This window comes from Amblyomma maculatum, chromosome 2, assembly GCF_055883805.1.
Source record: "Amblyomma maculatum isolate TAMU_Amacu chromosome 2, ASM5588380v1, whole genome shotgun sequence".
Taxonomy (NCBI): Eukaryota; Metazoa; Arthropoda; class Arachnida; order Ixodida; family Ixodidae; genus Amblyomma; species Amblyomma maculatum.
The window spans coordinates 40,890,607-40,911,349 of NC_139345.1; the positions used below are offsets into that span (position 1 = coordinate 40,890,607).

The 20,743-nt window shown below is 45.4% G+C and overlaps 2 protein-coding genes across 3 annotated transcripts; both read right to left on the reverse strand.

The window, feature by feature from the left end:
* Positions 1 to 1,856: 1,856 nt before the first annotated feature.
* LOC146198489 ((3R)-3-hydroxyacyl-CoA dehydrogenase-like) lies at positions 1,857 to 10,345 on the reverse strand. Its single transcript, XM_084593992.1, has 3 exons — positions 10,082 to 10,345; positions 4,601 to 4,800; positions 1,857 to 2,589 (listed from the first exon to the last, which is right to left on the reverse strand). The coding sequence occupies exons 1-3, from the start codon at positions 10,248 to 10,250 to the stop codon at positions 2,188 to 2,190; spliced, it is 771 nt and encodes a 256-aa protein (XP_084450118.1). The 5' UTR covers positions 10,251 to 10,345; the 3' UTR covers positions 1,857 to 2,187.
* A 6,416-nt stretch (positions 10,346 to 16,761) lies between these two features.
* On the reverse strand, positions 16,762 to 20,400 carry LOC146198490 (estradiol 17-beta-dehydrogenase 8-like). Of its 2 annotated transcripts, none has more exons than XM_084592602.1 (3): positions 20,232 to 20,400; positions 17,963 to 18,162; positions 16,762 to 17,163 (listed from the first exon to the last, which is right to left on the reverse strand). In XM_084592602.1, the coding sequence occupies exons 1-3, from the start codon at positions 20,398 to 20,400 to the stop codon at positions 16,762 to 16,764; spliced, it is 771 nt and encodes a 256-aa protein (XP_084448728.1). The 2 variants fall into 2 exon arrangements, with proteins under 2 accessions (XP_084448728.1, XP_084448727.1); XM_084592601.1 differs by having other exon boundaries at positions 17,963 to 18,153; positions 20,214 to 20,400.
* Between the last annotated feature and the right edge of the window lie 343 nt (positions 20,401 to 20,743).

Below are 20,743 nucleotides of genomic sequence, written 5' to 3' on the forward strand. Positions count from 1 at the left end.
TGGCCCAGTAATTGATTGAAATACATGTACAATTAACCAATAATCCAATCTCATGGTTGATCACGTGACATATACTATGCTTAGAGAGATAGCTTGACAGTAGCGAAATAGACTAAGTCCTGCTTTAACCTTCTCTAATCTTGAAGTTCAAAGCACCAGCCTGGATCGTTTTCTGAAGTTTTACCGCGGTGACAGATTTCACGCTCTAAAAAAAACAAACACAAAGTCAGAGGCAGTACTAGATTAAGTGCACAAAGTAAAACCTTATCATGAGACTTAAAAAGTGTCTGTAGCACAGAACTCGCCTGAAAGCTTTGTTTATCAGTATTCCCCATTCAAACAGTTCTAAGAAGAAACCAATCAATTCATGAACTTTACTATCGGCATTCTCAATGCTTTTCTCGCAATTTTTCAAAAATTTTGTGCACTCCTGGAGCGCAGACCTGGCTCAAAAGCTCGCGCTTCACTCACTGCTGCGGCCGGCCGGCGGGCGTCAGGGGGAAAAAGCGTGTCGTGCGCAGCGCTCGCCGCCGCCGCGCGAGGAGAATCGAGGAGGAAAGCGCGGCGCGGAGGAGAGTGTCGCTACTTTCAAATTATCAAGGGACTTTATCCTCCTCTTGTTGGCTATTCACTTGATTATATAGTCTGGCTGTTTGGGTGACTGTTACTAAATTTCTGTGGTTACTCAGAATTAACATGTCTAGGATTCGGATGGTGTCTACTTCTTTGATTGATAGTCTTTTGAGATCTACCCTGAGTGTAGGAGGCGAAGGTCTGTTTTTTTCATTGGGGCCTTCTCGGACTACAAGGAGTTCGGACTTAGAATGTGAACATACGAGATCTGCCCTTAGAGCATAAGCCTCGATGGTGTCGACTGCTTCCTAAAGCACACTTTCTATTTGAGCATCACTTCCCCTGTTCACCCACAGGGCAATGTCGTCCGCGTAAAACATATACTGTAGCCCCTCGATGGCGGCAAGTGTGGGGGGCAATGTTATCAGTGCAGTGTTGAAGAGGAACGGCGACATCACAGAGCCCTGTGATGTTCCCCTTCCGCTGATATGGGGCCTGAATTGATCGCGCTGAGAGTGAACTCGGCCGTCCTGTTCGAAAGGAAGCACCGGACGTACCCGAATATATACCTCTCCAGGATTCAAAAACGAGATCGAAGGCTTTACACAGAGATTAAGCCCCAATATATTGCCCTTGTTCCATGATAGTACATGTGATCCAGAACATCCCTCGACAGCTGGATTATGGCATCCTGCTTCGAGAGGTTGGGTCTGAATCTTATCTTTGTTGAGGGGATGAGGTCATTGTCCTCTACAAATCCAGCTCGTCTTGCCCTCCTCCACCCCGGGACGTTCTCGCCGGCCTGCCGTTTATGCGACAGTTCCTGTGCTGATTATACTAATATTCTCTACTCCTTCCCGGCACACTTACCATCGGCCTCTTGGCACCTTACCAGTCCACAGAAGTGGGAAGCTGCTTTGTTCAGCCCCGAGCCGGATATCCATCTTCGGCTGGTGACGTGGGAGGAGAAAGTCGCGACTAGGCACGCCCTGGGCGCCACAACCGGAACCGCGAAAGCCGCCCGCAACGCTGCTATATAATAATATTTATTTTTGACCTTCTAATAAAAGTTGTTCACTACCACCAGCATTCGCAAAGGTTTCTAATTTTGTCCTTGGAGTACCTGTTATCCATCCTCCTAGCGCATGCCTTTCGTCGTACCTCATGGTATTTGGGGTGAATGTTGCGTGGTAGGGGCATGCTGTGGAGTCTGCCCCTCCGTCCATCCGTCCATGCATCCATCTTCGCGTATGTCCATCCGTCAATCCACTGAGGAGCGGTGCTTGCAGACTGCGCTCGAAAGCATGTGGCGTTTTTATTTTTCTTTGGGTCTTTGATTTGATAACCTTCCATCAAGTAAAATGCTGCTTACATACATTCATGCGAGCTTATAGATTTTCTAGTGGCACTTGCAATCTACTTGAATCGTCATCTACGTACAACGTCAAGACCGGGCTGCTCGCTCAAACAGAAAATGCTAAGAAAGGCTAAGAAAGCGCCGTCTAGTATAAAATCGTCAAACATGCTGTCATTGTCCTTTCAGTTCTATATTAGAGATAGCTCTTTTTATTGCGCACAAAGAAATACGTATAATAGGTTGTCCGCGTGGTTCGGTTACAGCACAGTGCCTCCCGAAACATCGACGCATGCGCCGACCATGTACGAGCTGTCTGGCTCGCACAGAAAGGCCACCACGTTGGCCACCTCTCGGGGCTGAGCGGGGCGGCCGAGTGCAATGGCCGCCGTCAGCTGCTGCTTCTCTTCATCGCTGAGGTGATCCGACAGGGGCGTCTGTGTGTAGCCTGGAAGTACTGTGTTGCATCGGATTCCCGTCCCCGCCACGTCCAGCGCCATACTCTTGGTCAGGCCCAGGATGCCAGACTTGGACGCCGCGTAGCTGGCAAGACCCTTCATGCCGCACTTCGCTGTGATGCTGGACACGTTGACCACGGCCCCGTCCGTGACGCCCGATTCTAGCATCAATCTTATGCCAGTACGACTCATAAGGAATGTGCCCTGCAAAAAGATATAAAACATACGCATGTTCTGTGCTCTGCACGTTTTCCGCCCGCGTTCCCTTACAGAATTGAAGCATGAAGCTATGGTTATCTGTTTCGCAGTTGTTTTGAAGTGACCTCTGTGATATCAGGCGGCAATACGTGTCGCATGCAAATAAATTAGAGCTGAATCGTGTTTTGATGCGTACTATTATCTGTAGTCTATAATGCGGCCCAGTTTTCAGGCCGCTGATTCTGGGGCAAACAGCCGTCGGCGTTTCAGATACTTTATCATGATATATGGCTTGTTCCGTTAAGGCAGTGCTTGGGAGTCAGAGCTAGAGGCGCTTCGCTTCACACACACACACACACACACACGTTCATGCAAATATTATCTGCACTACGTTACGTATCAAGACATATTTGCTGTTTTATTGTATTACTGTCGGTTGGCAGTACGTCAGGTGTTGCTATGCATGCAGGTCTCAAAGGTTAAGCATGAATGAACTGAAGTAACATTCGATTACCCTCCTTTTCAATCGTATAAGTCGGTGCTGGTTCGTCAGTACGTCCTATGGTTCAGTAGGTAATGGTTAATAAGAAAGAAAAGCGTACTACAACTACCTGCGTAGCCTGTTGGAATAGTTGATGCATGGCTCAAAACATGCAATGCGCGTTCACAAGAAGAGCGCATGGCGACTGGCTGTCCAGCTGTTTGACTCTAGGTGAATACCTTAACTGTAGGCACGAGGGGAAATATAAAGGAGGGAACGAAATAACGATAAGAGAACGAAAATCATATTAGAGGCTTATTTCTGTCGCTTGTGGGTATTTAACGTATGATGTTCAACCAATTATCAGCGGTTTAACTATGGTTGAACCTAGTTAGACGAGCGATATAGCTCTGTTTCTCATGGTTTTTCGTGGTTTAGCGTTTGTTTTTGGATTCTACTCGTCAAGACCCCTCATTGATATATAAATCGACGTTGCCGTGTAATGTGCAATTTCTAATCGCAATTAACTCATTACCAGTAATTTGTAAGGACTTGTAATTAATGTAATGCAACCGTACTCGATATCAGAGTAAAATTAAGTTTTTAATCACAATTAACTTATTGGTTCGATTTATAGAGGATTTAACGCCCCAAAGCTGTGAGAGGTGCCGTAGTGGAGGACTCCGGAAATTTCTACGTGCACTTACATTAACGTGCACTTACATCACACAGAACACAGACGCCACACCGTTTCGTCTCCATCTAATTAACGATAACTAGATTTACTGGTTCAGTGCCATTATACTTGACATACGCTATCCAACGATATATAACTTGATGATATAGCGTAAAGTTTCATTTTAATCTAATTAATTAATTGCAATTAATTAAACCCTACAAATAGCTCAGTGCTATTATATTCGACATAAGCTATCCAATGATATATGGCGATGTACATAATGTTCAATTTTTAATCACAAGAAACTAAATATAATAATTACGACGTGCAATTAGTAACGCTCAATTATGCACAGAATGAGCTATTCAACCATGTGACACTTAATTGTATTGCTATTATCTTCGACGTAAGCTACGCAACGATAACATTTGTGTTGCTATAAGGCTTGACTATAAGGTTTGGTGGTCGAACTAACGCAGTGTGCCAGTTCTCGATTTTTGCATTGATGTATACACCGCGACACAGCAAAATACAGAACGAAGACAAGTAGACGAACAATTAATTGTTCGTCTATTAATGGTTTTAGTTGTGCGTTTTGCTGTGTTGCCCTCAGTGTCCCTCACATCAAGAACACACACTCTTACCCTACTGAATTTCGGTCTGAGTTGTTCTAAAAATTAGGGGTGGGGTTGGGGGGACATTAATCATCTCGTCATTTCAACTTCAACCATTTCAACCTTGACATCTGAAGAGCGCATAATATTAGAACTAGAATTGAAAGAAAGAACGTAGCCCTCAAAGACTGAGGAGGAGGCCCCTGTCTCAATCCTGCAATGTGCACCATTCGCCTATCTCACCTTGAGATTGACTTTGACTATGCGATCAAAGTCCTCTTCGCTTGCATGGGCGATCGAAGTGAAGTGGGCGCCAACGCCAGCGTTGTTGACGATTATGCTGGCCGGTATGTCGTTGCTGAACCCCTGTATGGCCGCGAACAGCCGCTCGACGGACGATGAGTCACCGACGTCTACCTGCACGGCCCGGTGGTCATCGTTTCCTGCGATGCAGTAAATGCAGTGCTTATCTAAAGACCAGCCATTTCTTGCCGCTCCGTGGTAGGGTATGGGTCCCTAGCCGAATGCGGCGGGGGGTGCCGCTTAGTGCTGTCGCGGTGGGGCTGCGGTCAGTCGGAGTGCCCCGGCTGACGAACGATATATTAACTGCCGAAAATGCTAAAGCTCATAATGACGCTAATATCTTAACTCTGCAGCAGAAGCGCTCGTTTTTTTTTTTTTTTTTTTTTTTTTTTTTTTTTTTTTTTTTTTTTGCGAAACGCGTTCGCTGCGCAGTGTCATCTGCATAGAGCTTGCGATCACACTCCTTTTGCTTTAATTTCGGTTTAGTCCCGGTGTTCAGTTCGCATCTCAGTTATCAGCGCAACGATGGAATTCCGATTTCTCTTTTTGCGAGTGCAGTTCTGTGCGCGTTCCTCTAGCTGAGCCGCAGACGAAACGAAACCGCTCGCTTTTATACCCTATTATCCTCCCTGAAATGGCGACTTCTGAAGATTTTGAATAAGTAAATACCCTTGCATCAAAAACTGTATATTACACGCGCATTTTAGGCTCCCAGAGCCAGATATGCGTGCCAATAGAGCGTTGTTACTAGCATTTTCATTCATTCTAATCACTTGATTCGAACTGCTTCGGCTCTGACTTTTGATTAAGGACACATGCTGAGCACTGAAAAGTTTTAGATGCATGAACAATTAAGTCTTGAAAGATGTAAATCTGAGCCCTGCATATCGCATAGCGCTTCAGGAAAACTGCGGACAGGCATCCTTTACTGCCAGTTAAAGACTGAGCGTATGCAATAAGGAACAAAATTAGGCATGAGTTCTAAATAGTTACTTTTTTTTTAATTTCTTGCTTTGCAAAATAGCATTATAAATATTTAATTGTAGTGTACATGGCATGTATTATCAGGGGGAATATTTCCGAGGATTACTGATGTATGACATCAAAGAAAAGCATTGTTCCAACACATTTACTTTCATCATATTGCACTCTATTTCAGTTTGCCCAAGTTCGTGGTTGCATCACCTAGTGGCATTTTCTCATCTTGAATGTAGCATCAAGATCAGCTACACCTTTTTATCAGCACACTTCTACAGATTGATCGATTTTGTGTCGAAACGCAGACGGAGAAGGACATAGAATTTGATTGCAGCATTTATGACTTCACGTTCATGTTTTGTGCAGGCCAGAGAAAGAAAATTCACATTTGTTAAAAAGTCAGAAAAGTCAACAATGCTTTCACGTGCATCTTATTTAGGGTAAAATAGGCGGTGAAACCCTCTTCAAGGACAGCGATAGTTTTCTTCAAGGAGCTAGAGGGCTAGATAAAGCTACCATTATCAAAGTTTGCAATGAAAACATGCAGCGTGATCACTTTCTGTTGTCACTGCTTTTTAAGTCGATAAGGATGACGCACAGTCCATGCACCCGCTTTTTTTTTTTTTTTTTCAGTGATTTTCAAGCTACGTAGACAGAGATATTATATTTTAGCACCTTTTGGTTTTTCTCTGTCACATAGGCACTGATAAGGTGGTATGATTGTACGTAGAGCACAAGAGACCAGTGCTATTTCAGCATCATCGAAGGCTCCTTTTTAAATGTGGGCTGTCGAAAAAAGCCAGCATGTTCTCACAGCAAGGTTGCCTCTTCGGTGCTGAACTAAAGAAGCGACTACTTCTGGTGCACAGTTTCCAAGTGGTGGTGGCTTCGCAAAATTCGCATTAACAGTATCCAAGAGCGGCTGTAGGATATTCACTGTATATAGTTGGTGGTGACTGCCGAACGATGTTAAACAGGTTTTCAAGTCTTGCTGAATTTTTCGGGGTTTCTTCATTAGATACTTAACACTGAGTGCAATTATATACAGCGAAACTAAGTCTGCTCTCAATCGCCACACGGAGTCCCTAATTGACGCCCCCACGGATTTTCCCGGCTATCGAGTGAAAAGCAGCGCTCAACACTTCCACCGCCATGACATCAACGGATCAACATGGCACGACCGCCGCAGCACTGACTGAGCAACTTATTGTGAAACAAGGGAGGGGGTGTGTGCACTGCGTTCCCAGTCCGGGCCTCCAGCGGTTGCCGCTGCTGTCTGTGCTCGTGTTACAAGGAACAATTGGACGTCGAATCCGGAGCCGAACCGGGCAGCCTCCCATCCTTCATTAGCTTTCACTGCTTTTGGGTCGTCAGGAGGATTGTTTGGGCAGGTCCACACCATGCAAGTGGGGCAGGCCTGCCTTAATTCTCCCCGCAGTGCTTACCTTTGGGATCGCAGGACCCAGTCTAAGACGCCCCTTGGCTGGGGGCGAATATAATCTGCGAGCTTGCAGTGTTGCAGCCTCTCCGCGTACGTCACTATGGGATCGGGGTAGGGTGGGGTAGGGGAAGGAGGGGTTTAGGCCCTGAGGAGGAGAGCTCATGCAGCAGCATGGGCGCACTCGTTCCGTTCCACGCCTTGGTGTCCCGGTGTCTACACGAGGCATTTCTCCCTGTCGAGGTGGCCATGATTTTCTAGTATCCCGGTGGCCGGGGGACAGTTCGTCCTTTGATATAGTTTCGCTATACGTAGTCACGAAACCCATGATTATATAGCACAATGCTCTAAATGCCTGCAGTGCCCCTGCGATTTTCATCAAGCAGCAGCCAGTCAATCGGTTCCGTAAGGAGCTCCGCGATCGAAATGATCATCAAGGTTAGCGATGCGCTTCCGGATGACAAACATGGCGGATGTGGGGATGTTGAAGATCGCGCTGTATATCCGCAGCTGTTTCCTCACTTCGTTCTGAAGGTGCTGTCCATGCATTATAGTGCAGAGCTACTATACCGCCAGACATGTATCCAAGAGGGTGTTAATTTCCTTTCTGTCTCATTTTCTTTTTCAGAAGTGCTCTAGGTCATAGGCTGTACCTTACCCCCACCCCTTTTATACAAGGAACTACTTGGGGTTCTCTCCCGAAGACAAATGTTGGCTACGTGCACCTGTGTACCGCCTTATGTTCCCTTCCCTCCACCGTCAAAGCTGTGCAATCCTCCACACCACGGCAAACTAGATCAAATGAAAATACAGAGCCTGTTTAAGAGTACCCACACTCCGTGCACCTGAACTGAATGACATACTGTCTGTAAGAGGATAACCGGGAATTCTCATTATGAGAATTTGACGCCGAAGTCAAAGTCCCTTTCTTTCTGCGTGGTTTAGTTTATGGGTTTTAACGCCCCAAAGCGGCTCAGCTAGCTATGAGAGACGCCTCCTTTCTTCCTGGGGAAATTAACTAATGTATAAAACTATTTCTCCGAAACTCATTGTTTCCTGTTTTTATCTTAAATGCTTCGATAATCTGTCTTTTCAAAGTGTCTTTTGCGCCAGCCAGCACCTTAGTTTCGGCGAACCTTGCTATACCCCTCGAGTCCCGTTGAGCGTCTTCCGCTCGACAACGAGAGCCATGGGCCACCAGGTTTCTTCCCCGAAACTAAGGTGCTGGCTGGCGCAAAAGACACTTTGAAAATACAGATTATCGAAGCATTCAAGATGATTTCGGGTGAAGAAGGGTGAGTGATCCGTCTGTGGCGCTCAGCAGGAAGGAAGTGATATACTGCTTCATTCTGACAATATTCCTGTTTCTACTCAGGCAAAGAAATAATTGATCTGCGGAACCTCAGTTGAACAAATATAATAGAACGGAGTGCATATCTTTCAACACAACTATAGTCTAGCTCCACATCTCCTCTTGCCTTCTAATTTTTAATTAATGATAGCGTTCTAGCATGCTGTTGGTTTCGCAGGATAGCAAATCCTGCAGCACACTACAGCGTCGACATGCCAAACATTCGCTCATATAAGCTACTCGGGTGCAACGAATTGCAGTTGTATCAACCACTCGCAGTTATGTAAGCTTTTAATATCAGGTGCAATTATTATACCGAATTATACGTAGATGTATGTCTTATCCTCATGCCACGGTACAAATCATATCTAACTATTCAAATACCTCATCTTTCTCTCTCGCTCGCTCTCATAATACTTCGATAAAACCACACCATTAACCCTTGGATTATACGAAATACGCAGCAGTGCGCGATTTGTACAAACTTTCATCGCAGTGCAGAAATAAGAAGCAAAACATCACACAAACATTTTAATCGCAATTAAAATTGCACAGAAACACGAGTATAGTACTGCAGACTGTTTTCTTAATGCGGCATCCGCGCAGAAAGTTTGCATCCCATCACTATGGTTGCTAGCATGGCGTTTGCGGGCAAAAGTAAATGGAGCACGCAATTTTCTTATAAAATTTTTCACGCGTTGCATAATTGAAACTGGCAGTTGTGGTGTGTGCGAAACGGTAGTATACGCCAATACCATTTCACTTGAAGAGATATTATTTTCTTATCTCCAGTGCAGAAGGCGTGATTTTTATTCGAACCGAAAAGCGTGCTCAGTCTACTGGTATAGTGGCGGCTGCATTGCGCTAGCCGCAATTAGAACTGCTGTCTAAGTCGTTCGACTTCCAGGCTTCTCCTTGCTTAGCCTGGACAAGTGAACTTTTCCTGTAGATCTGACATGCCGGAAACATTTGGCGCCATGCAATGGTACGTTTCCACTGATATAGTATAACGATGTTGCTACTCTAATTGCCGCTGGAACTAAATAATTATCACTTGATAAAATCAAAATAACGGGAAGAATAAAAATTTGGGGACACTTGACCTCCACCTTAAGGACGGTAGCGTTAGTTGCTCCCTTCTGCGGCTCCCCTTGTGGATCCTCGTTCGCTTACACGTGCTTCGATGATCGGTTATTTACTAATACCTTAATTTGTACCTCTATTTTCTCACACATACTCATAAGCACACAGTCGTATGTTACATATGAAGGACTGCCTGCCATATATACAAAGCCCCTATTTAACCAAGCTGTACCAACGCGCCTGCGTGGTCTATCGGAGGTAGCGTATCTGTCAGAGTTCAAGGATTTCCGTAGAGTTCGAGTCCCATTTCACCCTCCCATCCCAAAGGAGGATGCCCGAGTTGGCAGCTCCTGCAGCCGACTCTGTCATGATATGTGCTCTTCTGACGTCACAAAACCCGACGACCAATCAGCGCAAGGTCATGCCATCTGTCAACTACACGTGCCAGAGGCATACCCGTGACTTTTCGCTCATGTACACCTTTGGCACTGAGAACGCCGGCGCTGAAGTTTTTGGAGGACGGATCCATTGAAGCTTTTGAAGCCATGAGCAAACAACTGCCTATACATACCAGGCAACGACTTCGCCACTTTTTGTGCCGCATCCAGATTGATGTCGGCGACGACAACTCGGGCTCCACGCTCGGCCAACACATTGCAGATAGCCTCGCCGATTCCACTCCCTCCTCCGGTCACCACTGCCAGGCGCCCCGCCAGCGAGCGATCCGCGCTGCTCGACATCTTCAGGCGAATTCCTTGTGCACTCGAAGCGTGTGCCACACAGCAACCGCAAACCGATGTTCCTCCGTGCCGAACTTGTCGTCGTCTGTCTTAACGATCCTCTCCGCCACGCTATACCCCGTCTATCTGTGCGATAAGATTTGACCTTCGCATCTTCTCTAGAGGTTCACGCTCCTCAGACGGCGTCTGTAGAGGTACGCTCTTCTTTTTATTGCTTTCTTCGTGTTTTCATTTATTTTTGCTTTGCTGCGAAACGCCGACTCTTTCTTTACGTCCGCTATCCCCGCTGTCGCTGGACCATTGCTGCTTCCCGCTCGTTTGGCCGCTGGGAAAGGGAAAGCACCAAGCATTTCAGCGAATCAACTTACGTCACATGCGCAGTAGAAAGAAACGCGAAGTACAGCTCCGACGCCGCGAACTCTGCACGGCATATTCTCACTCTACTGCTAATTGTAGACAAGTAACGAAACAGCCTCGCTGAGCACGTACGAGCTGTCATTATCTTCCCTGCCCTTCGCCGTTTCTTTGAGGTGCGTAAAGCTCGAGAGCTCCGCAGAACAAAACGAGAAAAGATTGTACGCACGTGAAAAGAATCAAGACACGGAGGCTTTGTTAACAAACGCCCGAAAACGTCAATTTTTGAGGCCAGACCTGGATGGACCAGCATCGATTTGGTCTTCGTCGGAGCTAAGATATTTGACGGGCTGCTTCCTGGCGGAAATATAGAAGTGGTGAAGGCGTCAAAATGGCATCTTCCTCCGATATTTTCAGCATCTAATTAAGACCTCTCTCAAAGCTAGTTATGAGCCAGAATAAAGTGGTTCCGTTTCCTCGTTGGTAACGAAGTCACTCAATCAACAGCTGTCATCTGGTCCGGCGTTCACCAAAACCAGTATTCGTCGCGTTTTCTTTATTAGATAGCCCACAGGTGCGGCAGCTATGATTTCGACCGAATGATGTGTCGCTGGCATCGGCAGTCAGAGTCGCATGTAAGCTGCATTTGATTTGCATGTATACTGGCTTCGCGCTGCCACGCGCACACGATAGCTTTCGGTATGCACGATGGTCAGCCTCTAGGTGTTCTTCGCGCTGCAGCTGATAACATATTCGTTTTACGGAACGTATTTAAAGCAGTTATATGCCCATGTGGCTATACTGCCAAACCTTTACACAGTATTCACGCTCTTCTGATATACAAAATTCACTCCCGTGGTTCCCTCGTTGCTGTATGCTTAGTACATACACTGAGGATAACCCTTATCAAGGCACTGATTAACTAGATCAGCTGTTAAATCTAGCTGGCAGAGTGTGTCGCAATGGATATGTGAACCAAGTGTCATGGTCCTATACATGGCACATAACACTCGCAAAAGACACGCTAATTACTTCTTCCCCTAATCTTACTGCAGCTTTTACATTAATCCTTACGTGCGCTCACAAACCAGGCGTCGTGTTACGTCAGCGATTAAGCCGGCTTCATCAAATCAGGGCCTTCAAGAACGCGTCCAGAGGCCCGTTCACGAAACCTCAGACAACTACCTCGGTCCGCTCGTGGAGAAAATAGCGCAACAACGTCTACGGCCCGTTGTGACGATTTGGTGTTATAGAAGTAAACAGGAAACTGCCTCTTGTCTCAAAACTTAAACACCCATTGAGATGAGGCTCGATAGTAAACTTCAAGAACTCAAGACTCGCGGTTGCACAGCGCTACCCAAAACAATAAGCCGTGCTAACCGCAGGCCGGTTGCAGCAAAAACATTAAATAGGGTATTACCGCCTAGTATGACGTCACCAGCCCCCCACCCCCAGATGGCGCCACAATATTGTCGCAAATGATTCATGTATGTTTATTTGTTATTTTTCGGCAGCCGCCGGCATGTGGCCTTATAACTCTGATTCTAGAGCACGGATCAATTCTGTTTGTTCATTCATGTTGTCGCAAGGCAAGGCTTTATCATTTCCTCTGTTGCGGCAGATGATTCGATATGTGTCTCGAAGGATTCCAGCCACACGCTTGTATTTCTGCAATGTTCCAGGTTATGCTAGGCACGTTCTGCGGCTTTATATGGATCTTTCTTTGCCGCCTTTAAATTGAGCGTTGACGCGTGTGACGAGTATTCTCAGCTCGACGACCATAGAGCAGGTTTGTTGCTATCGCCTCCGCCGAGTTGATTAGTTCTTTTGCGGGCGCAAGTCAACCCAATAAAGAGTTGATTTCGGTGCGATTACGCCTGCCTTTTCTTTTGGTATCTACGGCCTTGTCACCACCACGGGGCAATACAGTGTAACTGCAGGGACTATAAAAGGAAAAGAGCATCATTACAGCAATACGTCGATACCTTGAACACCTAACATGATATCATATAGTCCTTCAGGACAACACCAAGGCAAAACTGATATCTATAGTAGATGCCAAACTAACCATTCTATATGTATTTTTGTCACTCAAGGACTGCACAACACTTGCAATGAATTTAGAACCGACATCTGAGATATAGTATACATTTATTCAACAATTTCCAAGCACGCGCAGCAGTAAAAGCAAGTATGTGCTAAATATAGCCTACCGCAACACCGGATGGCAACATTTGAGACCTTTCAAAGGCCGCATGGATGGCGAAAACAGCTCCTCTCCTTATAATCCGGGATGGCAACTCATATAGCTGCATGTGGGGCTACGGTAATAGGAGACAAAGGTTGGCGACGACGATTTCTGACGTCGCCCTGACGTTGCTCACGGATCCGCAGCATCCCACGCAAATCAGAAACAGCGTCCCCAGGGATACTTTTCGCTATAGTCAAGAATGTCAAACACTACGAATGGCGCAATACGCAGGGAACCCTGGGTAACGATCATTGCCTACACCACATTAGCCTTGCATCCATATAACAAACACCGCGCACGCCAGGGACAAGCCTGCATCGCAGATATTGGACTCAGTTCCGTGCCGCAGAGACCCTCACCATCAGCACAAAAATTGACATTTACGAAACGTAGGCCCGAACCGTCATCAACATCAAGGAAAAATTCACACGCACACTGAAAACTTCGAGAGACACCCCTGCGATAGATAATCGCCTCCTCCATCTCTGGGAAGCCAGGTAAAGTTTCACACGTTGGTGGAAAAAGCAACGCCACAACCGCAAGTTTAAACTAAAAATAGCACGTCTGATGCAGTAAGCGCAACAGGCGCTATAGCTGAAAGCAGTTGGCTCGCCAAATGCGACCTCCTGAAATGCTTGATGATCCTCAATCTCGAAGAGAGCACTAGCATAACCTCAAAAGTCCCTACGGGTTCAAAGGAACAGAAAAGTATATTGTAGACCCTTGCCGATGCCTACCTATGTCCTGTCAGAGACTGAGGGCAACAACAGTACAGATCTCAACAGCGACACCGATGTCTGCGAAATGCAAGCAGCGCTCGTGGCACTTACCCAGGTCACGACATGATCACAATAGGCCTCCTTGCTAGCCTTAAAGGGGTAGCCGCACCAAATTACAAGGTTATGCAAAACATGTCACGCGCTACCTTTGTGTTTGAAGACCAGCACCAGCTGCTTCAGCCAACGGAGTCCCGGACTGAGGGCCAGAGCAACTCCGCCGTTAACCCATCAACCATTTTCCCGAATAAATGTTTTATACTACTATTACGCCGGCGTCAACCATTAAAACAACTTCGAGAGCAAGGTTAGCATCCGCGACTTGACGTTGGCCTATGTGCGACATCACGTATGGATGTAGTCCATTTGGAAGAAGGGAGAAAATTCATGCTGAGGAAACAGAAAATTTATGGTGTTCGTTTTGAGTACAATTCCTTTGTTATTTAATAAAAATACTTCAACTTCAGGCTGGCATTGTTCCTTCGTTTCCACATGTCCTCCAGTGTGTCTATGCGTCCTCCTACTCGTGTCCTCTTATTGCTTCATTTCATAGCGCACACTCATTGGAAAGGAAGAGAAAGCGCTATTCGAGTTTAAGCGAAGCACTACCCATGATATGAGATATGTTTACTACTTCCATTATTCACGCACACGTATTCAAAGGTAGATACGGAGGAAGGGGAAGGTTCCTTTATTGTTAATTTTATCCCCCCCCCCCCCTCCACCCACACGCCTACCTGTTTTGTTTTCAGTATGTTCGACATTTCATGCTCTCGAACGGTCTCACTAGAATTCTATATTATTTGTTCATTCATTCCGTTTTATCTCAATGATCTCACGAAAATTTTTGCACATCAATCTGCTTCGCAACATCACTCGGCAGTTTATCCTATAATTTAATTATGTCAGAAAAAAAAGGGAATAATAACATACATCAGTACGCGGAATATTAGGTTTCATTACCCTATACTTTTTTTCTTTTCGTGGTCAGTGTTTTAGAGGTGATTTCACTTATTATTCCATATATATTTTTAATTATTTTGCATCGTATGGTAGTGCTGATTCATTCATCATCGGGGTAGGATTTATAGAGAACTTATTGTAGCAGTATATATATATATATATATATATATATATATATATATATATATATATATATATATATATATATATATATATATATATATATATATATATACAAAAGACGTCTGTCTACTCCCTGCGCATGAAAAAAAAAAAAATCATCCCCGAGCTGTGGGAGTCCAAGTTTTAGAAAAAAGCGGAATGCAAAAAAAGGCCTTTTCTGGCGGCAAGGCTGGAACGCTGCCGGGAGCATCGAAATATACGAGTTCCTCTTGCAACAATTCAAGAGCGTAAATTGAATTGAGAATCAAAGTGATTCTGAATACTACACCAACCCACAGGTGGCACAGCAAAGTTTCTTCACGTCGGTGTAGGCCAGGCGGAAGACGGAGCTTCAGAGCAGGGTCCAGGGATATGACTGTGACCTGATGTGATGTGGCATGTCTGTGATGTGACTGTACTAACTACGACCATCCCTCTCTCACAACTTTTATATCCACTCACCCTTTCCCCCAGTGCAGGGTAGCAAACCGATTGCTTTCACGGGTTAACCTCCCTGCCTTTCCTCCTCCTCCTCCTCCTCCTCCTCCTCCTCCTCCTCCTCCTCCTCCTCCTCCTCCTCCTCCTCCTCCTCCTCCAAAGTGATTTCTCAGTATTCTTACGGTTCAAGTATTTTCCCCATTTTTCGTGGTTAGAAAAGAAAACTGAACTAACTGATTAACACTTGTGATAAAATAATGTATACGGTTCAAGTATTTTTCCCATTTGTCATGGTGAAAAAAGGAAACTGAACTGACTGATTAACACTTCTGTTAAAATGTAGGATAATAAACTATATTTTTTTTTCTGAAGCGCGAGCCAAAATATCGCTGCCACGTAGTTTCATTATTTCTTTAAAAAATTAGGACGTCGCAGATATTTCCAAAAGCATTTCGTGGCTTATAGTGCATTTTTGTTAATTACCGTGAGGACTCAGAAGTAAAAAAAGTCGGTATGTATCATTTTTCTGAGCCAAATTATTTTTCGTAGCCAAAATCATTTCTTTGCAATATGGTCTTCACTTCTACACATTCTGTTCTGACAAATGTCCCGCCGGAGTGGCGGGGTGGTCAGGGCCATGATATTCCAACACTCGACTGTTGTATCCAAGGGCGCAGGTTCGATTCCAGCCGCTGCGGTAACTTTTCGAAGAAGATGAAAATAAAAGCGTCCGCACACTGCGCGATGTCAGGGCGCGTTAAAGAACCCTATAGGATGCCGAAATTTCTGGAGCCCTCCACTATGGAGTCGCTTTGAGAGGTTAAGCCCTTATAAACCAAACCAAATACTTCATGAAAATTCATTTCCCAAAAGAAGCAATTGAAATCGAAAAATTAAGCACCAAGACGCATTCATTATTACTTGTTTCTGTCCACACAGCCTCTTTCACAAGAAAAATTAGCAACATTTTCTTTTTTTTTTTACAAAAAAAAAAAAAAAGCATTCAGCCATTTTAGAACGGCGCGTGCGTTTCAACTTTTTCCGCCAGCGACGCAATGCTTCTTGGCGCACAATTGGAGCTGAACGCGCAACGCCAATACTAAGCGCAGCTCGTTGGAAGTGGGGCGGCATCTGGAGGCGATGTTTTCTGAAGCAGTTCAGCATATTGTAGTTAGGCTAGGACCGTACCCTAAGAGGTGGCTCGGCGGCGGACTTGACGCGCGCACTGAGCCGACAACGAGTATACCGTTGTAGGTACGCCCGGCCCAGTTATTTTTTTGTTTGTTTTTTTTTTTTGTTTTTTTTTTTGTTTTTTTTTTTGTTTTTTTGCGACCATCGACCGGCTTCTTATTATTAATAACCCGTACAGCATAACGTCCAGCTTGTCTGTTTCCATATTACAGTTCCCATGTGTGGTAAAATAATCCTCAGGTATAAATTCCCTCAAATTTTCGAGTACGGCCGTACATACTGTGACCGTGATAAGGCACGCTTGGATAGTGCCTTCCAACTGCGCGCCATAGCTTTATTTCGTACGAATGCAGAGTTATGTGCACAGGGGTTGTCGCTAAAGGGCGCATCCTCCATTGACGTCGACCATGGCGCCCACCATGTACGAGCTCTCTGATCCGCACAGAAAGGCCACCACTTCCGCCATCTCTCGGGGATCCGCTGCTCGACCGAGTGGAATGGTGGCCAAGTAAGCTTTGCTGACCTCCTCACTGAGGCGGGCAGACATGGGCGTGAGCGTGTAGCCCGGAAGAACAGTGTTGCAACGAATTCCCAACGGCGCGACTTCCTGCGCCACAGTCTTGGTAAGTCCCAGGACGCCGGACTTGGAAGCTGTGTAGCCGCACATGCCGCTCAAACCTGTCTTCGCCGTGACGCTAGACACGTTGACAATGGCACCGTCTTTGACGCCAGCAGCGAGCATCTCACGGATGCCAGCACGACACATCAAGAACGTACCCTGCGAGATAAGCGAGGGAGCATGAAATCCATCTGAGCCAAATGAGACAAACCGTATATAGGTCACGGCAGAAACTGCGTTGAGACAATGCGAAAGCATTAGCGCTACCGTGACGTTTTTACTAACTGCATATCACTATCTCAGAACTAATTATTTTATCGCTAATTACTATACCACAAATTACGTATTAATAATTATTGTATTACTAATCATTTATCACGAACTATACCTATCAATGATTATATCCTTAATTATCTTCATCCTCAACTGTTATCGCTAGTAATCATTATAATTTTATAATTATATTTTGTTATCGTTTATCAGCGCTATTAATATGATCAATGACTAGATATGGTATCACCAGGTGATGACGTCACATCCGGCGATACATTCTGATGACAAATTTTGCGGACGCAACATAGCCTAGTAAGGCTTTCGCCTTAAGTCGTAGTACACCTTGACGTCTCACTGCTTTTCGCTACCTTCCGATTTCTGTGTAATCGAAGTATAACAGTGAACATTGCGGTCTGTCAGACGTATTGTACGTATCCTAGTCGGGCGCTGAGCACCTAATCATGGTGCGCAAACAGTAGGTTGCTCCATATATGAGCACTTCGACCGACTGCAGAGAAGCAGACAGCTGCTACTATGCAGTGATTATGGACGAAGCTTATTTCCATGATTCCTGGAAATACACTGCGTTGCGTCTGCAGCTATTATAAGCGGTGCCTGCATAGTACGCGGTTGGAGGGTCTTGTCTCGTATATGTCCATAACGGTCTCAAATGCATATATCTCACCTTCAAGTTTACTTTGATTACACGATCAAAGTCTTCTTCACTCGTTTCATTGATGGGAATGAAAGGAGTGTCGATCCCAGCGCAGTTTACGATTATGCTTGCTGCTGTACCATCATCGAATCCCCGAATGGCATCGAAGAGGCGAGCGACGGACGACGGTTCACCCACGTCCAGTTGAAAGGCCTGGTGGTCTGCTTCACCTGCGACGCAGTTCGGCTGATTTATGCAGGCAATACTTTGAGCTCGGACCACGTAGCATGAGAGAGACATCAACAACATAAGGTGTGTCACTGACAGAGTTTCTTTTCTTGGCGACCCAACTCAAGCTCTTAGCTAACACAGATGCGTTTATACTGTGCTTAAAGGCGCTGCTAAGTTCAGTTGAAACTGATATCGCATAAAATAAGCTACAAAGCATAGGTGGCTACCATTTATCCTGCGTGAGTGGCGATTTTGTTATTTCTTCTTATAACATTTTTGTTTTTTTCGCTGAGGACATGACAAAACGATGCTCGCCACGTTTTAGCTTACGAAGCAGGATAGCGAGCCAGTCTCCTTTGCCACCACGCAGTATATGATATTTCATGTTGGAGCGTTTACTGAAAGCAACGTTTATTTTTTAACAGCAGCAACAAAGAGTCGAGTTTTGCGCCCGTGGCACAGCGCGTCAAGAACATCCGCAGCCGTTCCTGAAGCACTAGTATGTATGTGAGTGCATTCAGCAATACGCCCATCCCATTGATGCTTATAATATGAAAAATAATAATTGTTCACAGGAAGGAAAATGCGCAGTATCTGTCACACTACGCGTCACAATTTACGCCACAAACATGGGACCGGGACAAATGAACTTGCGCACAGAGTGCGCTCTGTAGTGAACGCTCATTTATTCTGTGTTCGTGCCTTAAAGTGTGTACGTTGTGGGCATAATGCATAGCCAATTTAGTCCCATTCCTCGCGCTCTTATTCCTTACGCAGCGTTGTCAGGTGCCAAAATTAAGAAATTTTGAAGGTGAAATAAATCGAAATTTCGACAGGTTCAAGAACCAGCGAACCAATAAAATATTGAATTGGGTGTTATGAGAGGTCACGTTGAAACCTTCACTCTTACATAAGCAAGACAACGCTCTAGAGGCGCGAAAATATGGCTCATTGGCTACGCAACGCTGATATGTCCCATGACTAATTGCTTAAGATATGATCGAAACATGCCAAGTGTAGTCGTTTCTGAAACAGCCTCAATTCCTTACTTGCGAGGGGGGATATGAAGGGGGCCTAAATAAACTGGTACTGAAATCAGATCAAAAGCTCACGGGAATATGACATATAGATGAACATTCAACTAATTCCTGTGAAGAGTCAGAAAGGACAGCGATTACATCAACCTAAAGAACCTCAAGCTGATTCTATCTGCGCCATGGAAAAAGATGTCAATATCACCAGAAGGGGTGCCATCATACAACTGCATGACAAAAAGTGCGGTAGACACATCGCGTAAGAAAGGTTTCAATAGGGTGACCTGACCTACTCACACCGATACAGGCAGGAATGTAACGCTACTGCGCCGGTAAGAAATAAAAGAAAAAAGAACCTGCTGCATTTTCGGCCGGATACAACGAATAACGAGCACGGCAGAGAATTTTCAATTCCAGAGCAATTTTGTTAGAACCCTTGTGCAGTATGCCATCGTAACACGGACCTTGGCGTCACTTTGTATGCCTTTCTTCAGTGTCTCATGCCTCACCGCCTCAGTTCCACCATTACGACGACCTCCATGAATATAGGTGGAGGAACACATTTTCCGCAGACGCATACATCCACACATTTTATCATAACAGACTAATCCGGTGTGATTCTAAAGCCATCTGATGATTTTCTGTTACGTGGGCACCCTAAATGAAAACACACTTTGTGGTAATGCTTACGCATAAACTCTTGGCTTTGGGAATGTTCAGAAATTATTGGTTTAGGTGGTTGTATAATCTACTGTATATTGTCTTACATCACATCTATAGTACAGCTGACGTTTTCGGATACATTCGAGCCAACGACGAACCATTGGAAAAGGAACAAACTACTGACATATCTCCACAACTGCTCTGTCTTAAATTGAAAGTGGCTGCACCAAGCACTGTTGGCTGGCTTTTCAAAGCCTCTCTCTTTTTTTTTTTTTTTTTTTTTTTTTAGATACACGGATGGGATAGTTGCCAACATGATTAGTGTAAGGCTAATGCTAATATGCCGACCCTGCGCTCAGCAGCGTACAAACCTGGTAGTGATTTGGCCACTGCCTGTGCCGTATCCAGTATTATGTCAGCGACTACGACGCGAGCTCCTTTCTCGGCAAGAACACGGCAGATGGCGCCGCCGATACCGCCCCCTCCTCCGGTCACAACGGCCAACCGACCAGCGAGTGGGCGTCCTTTCTCGGTCGACATCGACTCGCGTGTCCCAATGCTCACCAGCGACCTGCGCACCTGCCACAAAAACTGACGTTTCTCTGTTTGCGAGTCCCGCTTGCCGTTTCCTTATACCTGTTTTCTCGCTGCAATGATTCGCCTTTTTTTAAGCTGTTCGAATTATTTTTCGGCTCCTTTGCCTTTGTAAGCCCGCGCCTTCTATTTTATTTGCTACGCTCAGATCGGAAACATTCATTTACTGCACTCAGCTACAATATACTTGTCATTATTCATATGTTCTTCCTGCAAAACCCGAACGTCCCTCTGCACAGAAGTTGCCTTTTATCTTCGGCGGTACCTGTACCCTCGAGCGTTAACAACG